At 35.0% G+C, this 8,184-nt stretch overlaps 1 protein-coding gene across 1 annotated transcript; it reads right to left on the bottom strand.

Annotated features, from left to right (window-relative positions):
• Window positions 1-1,997: 1,997 nt before the first annotated feature.
• Window positions 1,998-6,921, bottom strand: spcs3 (signal peptidase complex subunit 3). The gene is made up of 5 exons (XM_019096476.2): window positions 6,664-6,921; window positions 6,128-6,201; window positions 3,828-3,904; window positions 3,548-3,663; window positions 1,998-2,211 (listed from the first exon to the last, which is right to left on the bottom strand). Exons 1-5 carry the CDS (start codon window positions 6,804-6,806, stop codon window positions 2,079-2,081), a joined length of 543 nt encoding a protein of 180 aa, XP_018952021.1. The 5' UTR covers window positions 6,807-6,921; the 3' UTR covers window positions 1,998-2,078.
• Window positions 6,922-8,184: the final 1,263 nt, after the last annotated feature.

Here is an 8,184-nt window from a genome sequence, read left to right as displayed (position 1 = left end):
TGGTGTTGGTGTGCTTGACTGGCCAGCAAACTCACCTGACCTGAACCCCATAGAGAATCTACAGGGTATTGTCAAGAGGAAAATGAGAAACAACAGACCAAAAATTGAAGTTGAGCTGAAGGCCACTGTCAAAGAAATCTGGGCTTCCATACCACCTCAGCAGTGCCACAAACTGATCACCTCCATGCCACGCCGAATTGAGGCAGTAATTAAAGCAAAAGGAGCCCCTACGAAGTATTGAGTACATGTACAGTAAATGAATATGCTTTCCAGAAGGCCAATAATTCACAAAAAAAAGTGTTTTTATTTTTATTTTATTGGTCTTATAAAGTATTATAATTTGTTGAGTTTTTGTTAAATGTGAGCCAAAATCATCACAATTAAAAGAACCAAATACTTAAACTACTTCAGTCTGTGTGCATTGAATTTATTTAATACGCAAGTTTCACAATTTGAGTTGAATTACTGAAATAAATGAACTTTTCGACAATATTCTAAGTTATTGAGAAGCACCTGTACATTATTATCTGATGTACGCAGTTATCCGATTGAAATAGATTGAGCAGTTATGGCGGTAAAAAAACAGACACTACTAACCCAGAAATGAACATTAACAGACTGAACGAGGGGCTCACAGACAGAAGTATCAACACTGATTGTTTGATTTAATACTGAAAACATGAACATTTATTAGATTTACTTATTTGGCAGACTCCTTTGTCCAAAAGTGTCTTACTTGCAAAAAAACAGGAGTAGTTTCTCGTGAATGAGATTTTAATCCATTTAAAAACTTAAATATTTCCTTCTTTAATGTGTAACAAGTGCCAGTTTGTTTCAAAAGATTATGTAATTTTAAACAAAACTAAACTTTTTTTTTCTACTAAATGGATACTTGGTATCAAAGTTTGGAAGCCGCATTCACATTCGCATTCGCTGGGGACTCAATGGAATTTATTAATCCAGCACATCCTATAGATTGTCAGCTGAATTAAGATCTGGGGAGTTTGGAGGTCAAGGCAACAACTTGAACTCTGTGATGTTCTTCAAACGGTTCTTGAACAGTTTCTGCAGTGTGTCAGGGTACATTATCCTGCTGAAAGAGGCCACTGCCATCAGGGAACCCGGTTGCCACAAAGGGCTGTACCGTGGTCTGGGACATATCAAAGTAACTTAAAAAAATAATAATTCAGAAACACCTTATTAAAGGTTTAATTGCACCTACAAGTTGCATTTAATATCAATCCATTGGGGGCAGTTAATCTAAAAGCTAAGTGTGTTTTTACTAGTGATGTTACGTTCAACACCGAAGCTTCGAAGCTTGTTTTAAAAAATAACACATTTCACATTAAAGCACTTTATCGGTGCTTGATTCGTTTTGCCAAAAGCACATGATCTATGATGTCCAAAGCTTCATTCACCTGAAAAACACATGACTGCTTCAGTATCTGGTTCAAACGAAGTGAACCTCAGCGCTGTTTCCTTTACATAATATTACATTATAAGGACTTAGCATTATGTTTTTTCCTCAAATATCGTGATGTATATAATAATAATAATAATGCATTTTATTTAATGGTGCCTTTTTATTGGTGCTCCTTCAGGAGAAGTGCCCATAAGGAATTCTGCACTTCATGACATCATCAGGAAGGGCCATGATCGATAATAAAAAATAAATAAATAAATTAAACGTTCCAAAACTTATATGGAGGAGGAGTGTATTAGGCACAGAAATACTCCGTCAATTGTCCAAAATGTTTTTTTAAATTCTGCCATCTTTAGCATGAGAATAAGAATAACTACTAATTTTCAGAATAACTACATGTATAATTAACTATATTGTGTTTGTATATCATACAAACAATTTTATAATAATTGTATATTATTACTGTAAAATAAAATTAATCTTATACTGTTAAACAGTACAACAGTATTTTGGTCATACTGTTACCCATACCTAGTTGTAATTATTGTCGTAACCCTCTTAAACAAGTCACTCCTTAAAACAATTTGTCAACTTTTATTAAAACCCATACAGAGCACAACATTTACACATATGGTTTGGGATGGACTGGAACAGTTCAGTAGCTCTTTGCTGTTTCATATGTTTCAGGGAATGCGAGACTCTTGTGTCCTGATCCCATGACCAATGGCAGGATTCCAGCATTTGGCACCACGTTCCATGAGAGCGTAAGAGTGATATTCTTATTCGCCCTGTATTAGGGAAAAATTGATAGGTTCATGTCTATACTTTTAAAGGGTTAGTTTGCCCAAAAATTTAAATTAGCCTATATTTTACTCACCCTCAAAGCATCCTAGGTGTACATGACTTTCTTCTTTTTCAGACGAATCCAATCAAAGTTATATTAAAAATTATCCTTGCTCTTCCAAGCTTTAGAATGGCAGTAGGTGGGTGTTTTTTTTTCAACAGTCAAAAAGTAGTCAAATAAAGCGCATCCATCCATAATAAAACGAACGTTGATGAACGTTGACAGAGTGCAAAACAAAATGCCAGTCACGAATTAGAAGCACAAAATGAGGATTTATAAATAAAAATGTCATTGGATTTTGATATAAACCAAGAGGACAATGGTTTTCTTTTGCTAAATTAAGGAAACTTTGCTTCCTTTGCTCCTGTAAACAAACTCGTGAAACTAGCATATCTCACCGGCTCGTGCACGACGCATAAATCCTACATCATCCGCCGAAACGGCTTGCATGTGTGACTGTCAGCAGAAGTGAAAAAAATAATGTTTTATAACATTTTAAATGTAAAAATGTAAAAAAAGTAAAAATAAAATATTTTTCTTACAAAAATGCATCGATTCGCTACAGGATGCCTTTATTCACCCCCCGGAGCTGTGTGAGGCACGTTTTTTTATGGACGGATGAGCTTTATTTAACTACTTTTGGACTGCTGAAAAAAAAAAAAAAAAAAAAAAACCACCTACTGCCATTCTAAAGCTTGGAAAAAGCAAGGATAATTTTTTATATATATCTGATTGGATTCGTCTGAAAGAAGAAAGTCATATACACCTAGGATACTTTGAGAGTGAGCAAATCATAGGCTAATTTAAGTTTTTGGGTGAACTAACCCTTTAAGTTCTTTATGTCAAATATCTATAGACCAAACAAGGTTGACACACATTTTCAATATTCATTCAGCTCAAATAGGATGTAGATTTTTATCAGAGTATTAATGATAATAAATACTATCAAAAAAGAAAATGAAATAAAACCCTAAATATTAAACTACAATCGTCAGTAGGTGGCAGCAAGTCTTAATTAGACATTCATTCATTCATACAGTTGATTAATTCAGAAACAAAGTAAACTTAAACTGAAGCAAACTTAAACTGAAGACTGCACCCTAATGCCTTCCTAGTCCATTCCTCCTAGTCTAGAGTGCTGCTCAGCAGTAAACACTAGAATGAGACGGTCTAATAAGAGCATATGGCTGTCAAAAAGAGTTTTCACCAATTCTTATAAACAAGTTTATAAAAAAATAAATAAATAATGAAATAAAAATAATGAAATAAAAAGTACTAACCTTAGACCATTCCCATCATCAAAGAAGAAGTATTTGGATTTAACGTCCTTCATGTTGAGTTTGGTGTTTTCACCTCTCAGGACAATCTTGTCCCATAGAACAACCTGGTTCAGTGCCTAATATGGGATAAAGACTCAGTAAAAATCACAAACAGGTCTGAAATATTACAATCTTCACCACAACAAATACTCAGCTCTCAACAGATTTTCATTAACAAAACAGTTAATTATATTTGCCAGGCCCACTGATCTATGGACAGACTGAAGTGGTCAAGACTTACATTGCTTTTGGTTGAATATTCAGCAGTAAGGTAAAGAAAGAGCTCCTTTACATTCCAGTCAAATATTGGCTGCAGATGTTAAAAAGTGGTTAAGGCAAATAATGTAAATCTAGTTCTATGTGTAAACTGCACTGCAAAACTGACATCTGAAGTGGCACATACCACAAAAATGTGCATTTACAAAGACTGATGAATGGTGCACTGATGTGGCATAAATGCACGTACACAGGAATTACATTTGTAGAAATAATGCTTAACATAAAACAGTGAACAGAGAAACATTAAAATAAAAAAAAAAGTTTTATATTATAATTACAAATCTGAAACTTTTTTCCACCATGACATACAAAATAAATGGTAATTCCTTTTTTTCTTTTTAGAATTATGAGATTATATCTCACACTTTTCCCTCGCACTCCTGAGATTTAAACTCAGAATTCTAACTTTGTTTTTCCTCACAATTCTGATTTACAATTTGCAATTCTGACTTTTCTGAATTGCAAAAAAGAATATATATACAGGTCCTTCTCAAAAAATTAGCATATTGTGATAAAAGTTCATTATTTTCCATAATGCAATGATAAAATTAAACTTTCATATATTTTAGATTCATTGCACACCAACTGAAATATTTCAGGTCTTTTATTGTTTTAATACTGATGATTTTGGCATACAGCTCATGAAAACCCAAAATTCCTATCTCAAAAAATTAGCATATCATGAAAAGGTTCTCTAAACGAGCTATTAACCTAATCATCTGAATCAACTAATTAACTCTAAACACCTGCAAAAGATTCCTGAGGCTTTTAAAAACTCCCAGCCTGGTTCATTACTCAAAACCGCAATCATGGGTAAGACTGCCGACCTGACTGCTGTCCAGAAGGCCATCATTGACACCCTCAAGCGGGAGGGTAAGACACAGAAAGAAATTTCTGAACGAATAGGCTGTTCCCAGAGTGCTGTATCAAGGCACCTCAGTGGGAAGTCTGTGGGAAGGAAAAAGTGTGGCAAAAAACGCTGCACAACGATAAGGGGTGAGGGTAAGATGAGGAAGATTGTGGAGAAGGACCGATTCCAGACCTTGGGGGACCTGCGGAAGCAGTGGACTGAGTCTGGAGTAGAAACATCCAGAGCCACCGTGCACAGGCGTGTGCTTTTGAACCAGAAACAGCTGCAGAAGCGCCTGACCTGGGCTACAGAGAAGCAGCACTGGACTGTTGCTCAGTGGTCCAAAGTACTTTTTTCGGATGAAAGCAAATTTTGCATGTCATTCGGAAATCAAGGTGCCAGAGTCTGGAGGAACACTGGGGAGAAGGAAATGCCAAAATGCCTGAAGTCCAGTGTCAAGTACCCACAGTCAGTGATGGTCTGGGGGTGCCATGTCAGCTGCTGGTGTTGGTCCACTGTGTTTTATCAAGGGCAGGGTCAATGCAGTTAGCTATCAGGAGATTTCGGAGCACTTCATACTTCCATCTGCTGAAAAGCTTTATGGAGATGAAGATTTTGTTTTTCAGCACGACCTGGCACCTGCTCACAGTGCCAAAACCACTGGTAAATGGTTTACTGACCATGGTATTACTCTGCTCGATTGGCCTGCCAACTCTCCTGACCTGAACCCCATAGAGAAACTTTGGGATATTGTGAAGAGAAAGTTGAGAGACGCAAGACCCAACACTCTGGATGAGCTTAAGGCCGCTATCGAAGCATCCTGGGCCTCCATAACACCTCAGCAGTGCCACAGGCTGATTGCCTCCATGCCACGCCGCATTGAAGCAGAAAGGATTCCCGACCAAGTATTGAGTGCATAACTGAACATAATTATTTGAAGGTTTGACTTTTTTTTTTGTATTAAAAACACTTTTCTTTTATTGGTCGGGATGAAATATGCTAATTTTTTTGAGATAGGAATTTTTGGGTTTTCATGAGCTGTATGCCAAAATCATCAGTATTAAAACAATAAAAGACCTGAAATATTTCAGTTGGTGTGCAATGAATCTAAAATATATGAGTTTAATTTTTATCATTACATTATGGAAAATAATGAACTTTTATCACAATATGCTAATTTTTTGAGAAAGACCTGTATATATAGTTTGAATTGTAATTGTGAGTCACAATTTTCCTCATCTCATTATCCTCATCTTATCTATATCTCATGAGAGAAACAGGCTTCCATTGAAACTATAACTATAGTAGTGGTTTTAAATTATTATTATTTTTATTTATTCATTCATTCATTTTTGCATCTACATGATGGTAAATGTGTGGCACAGCAGCAGTCTTTTCTGTCAAAAGGATATTAGCAGAAATGTCAAATGTCACAAAGCCCAAGTCACTCCTCTCTCGTGGTCCTGTGAAGTCGTCTACATTTTTACTGCAGAAAGAAGAAAACGGAAGGATGAGAAGAATGAGAGGGTGAGTAAAGTGCCTCATTGCTTAGATGTGTGTGACAAGATGAACCTACATGCACATTTAAAATATACTAAAGTAAATAAAGTAATAGTATGAATAAATTAAACGCTAACAGCGAATCTCAAACAACATAGGCCTAGTGTTCACTCTCTATTACAGTTTCAGATACAGACAGCGTTTCACAATATTGTTGAATAAAACCATAAAACTTTAACGTTATATATTATTTTAATTTGCATAGCTGATGTGCTGCACTGCTATTGGCCGCCAAGTCAACAGTATCTACAAGTGCCATATGCTGCAAAACCAAAAGAGTCTGAATGGACTGTTGTGCCTCGTGTATGTCAAATATTTTTGATGAGATTAACACTGATTTCATATAAATCGTGTGGACGCAGACTCAGAAACGGTGCAGGTAACTTACATCATGACTTTGGATACTTGTATATCCACCGGTACGCTTCTGTCTTTGAAGGCTGTGGTAATAAAGCATCCGAATGTGAGAGCTGCCATCACACTGAGAGAGAAGGCGAAGAGCGAGTTCGCCCTGGACAATACCGTATTCATGATTCAATCTATTTCTGATCAAACTGAAACAATGTTAATGCAAAACACAGATATATTGCAACGTTCCGATCGGAGGTTCAGAGCAGGAAGTGAGGCAGTTAAAAGATGATTCGGAAGCAAACCCGACTTCCTGTTTCATTTTGGAAAGTACATACTGACATCCAGTGGTCAGGAAGTGGAATTGCATCAACAGTCAACGTGCAAATTCTTTTTCATTTGGGTAAAGTTTACAACGGTAGTAACCTTAGGTTACACTGGGTTGGAGTGGTCAGGAGTGGTGTTTTGTTAGGTATTTTATTTAGGTTTGATTTGTTTTTGAGGTGTTAGCGTTTTTATTTTTGTTTTTTTTTTTTTTGAGGTGTTGATAGTGTGTTCTTTTACTGTGAAGTTGCAATTCAAAAACAAATGAAATTCATTCATTTGTTTTGCAAGATATCTTCTTTTTTAAGTGTGATTTAATTTCTCTTTTATCAGATGTTGTCAACTTTGTTTTATTCTTGGGTAAATTTCATATTCACACATGCAAATGGAAAATGTAAGCCATCCTTTAATATATTTCTTTGTGAGTTTGTGAAAATGTTTCAGAGCTTTAAGCACTTTAAAAATCTAAATAGAAAGTCTTTAACTCTTTACCTCTCTATCTCAAAATACTTTTTGTACTTCTATTGCTCCTTGTGTTGTGTTTTTTAGTCTTTTCTCCTCATTGTCGCTGTTATTGTTGTGAGTATAATAATTATTATATATGTTGATTATTTGAATTATTTATAGAGGATGTGCCTTATGCTGTTGGATGTTCCCTGTCTTATGTACAATTTGCAACTGAAAGGGAAAAAAGTATACAATGTTATACAAAAATATACAGCAGAGTGTACATAATAATCACTGAGTAATCAAAAACTCTATATTATTATTATTTTTTTTTTTTTTTTTTAAAGGCTCCTGCAGGAAATAACCTTTTTGTGTATGTGGAATTTCCCCAAAATAATAAAAATTTGTACAAGATAAATCAAAGTATTTACATTTGTCCATAATAGGCTTTTATGAGAAGCCGATTCACCTATTATAATGTTTATTAGTTGTGCTTAATAATATTAATATTTCCTATGAACATTTAACAAAACCACTTACAAGTTCTTAAAAATATAAAAGCATAATTAAATGCTTGTAAAATCCTTTATTCATAAATCACTGTATTACTACTCATCAAAATATGATAAAACTCAGATGATCAAGCAAATGCTTCATCCTGGTGACTCTTCTGTTATTGGAATAATCATGGCAGAGGCATTTGTTACATAAAAATACTTTAAAAATACAGTAATCTGAAGACAATGTTCTATAGCAACAATGTTATAGTACAAATACCGTAATGAAAACA

Source organism: Cyprinus carpio, chromosome B1 (genome assembly GCF_018340385.1).
Source record: "Cyprinus carpio isolate SPL01 chromosome B1, ASM1834038v1, whole genome shotgun sequence".
Taxonomy (NCBI): Eukaryota; Metazoa; Chordata; class Actinopteri; order Cypriniformes; family Cyprinidae; genus Cyprinus; species Cyprinus carpio.
Note: the sequence above shows the minus strand (reverse complement) of the source record. Positions and strands in the feature narration are given on the sequence as shown.

Coding starts and splice junctions, on each gene's coding strand:
- spcs3 (XM_019096476.2), bottom strand. CDS start 6,806: ATGAATACGGTATTGTCCAGGGCGAACTCGCTCTTCGCCTTCTCTCTC. Junction 3,664..3,827: donor AATATTCAACCAAAAGCAAT/GTAAGTCTTGAC, acceptor ATCCCATATTAG/GCACTGAACCAGGTTGTTCT. Junction 2,212..3,547: donor GATGATGGGAATGGTCTAAG/GTTAGTACTTTT, acceptor TCCCTAATACAG/GGCGAATAAGAATATCACTC.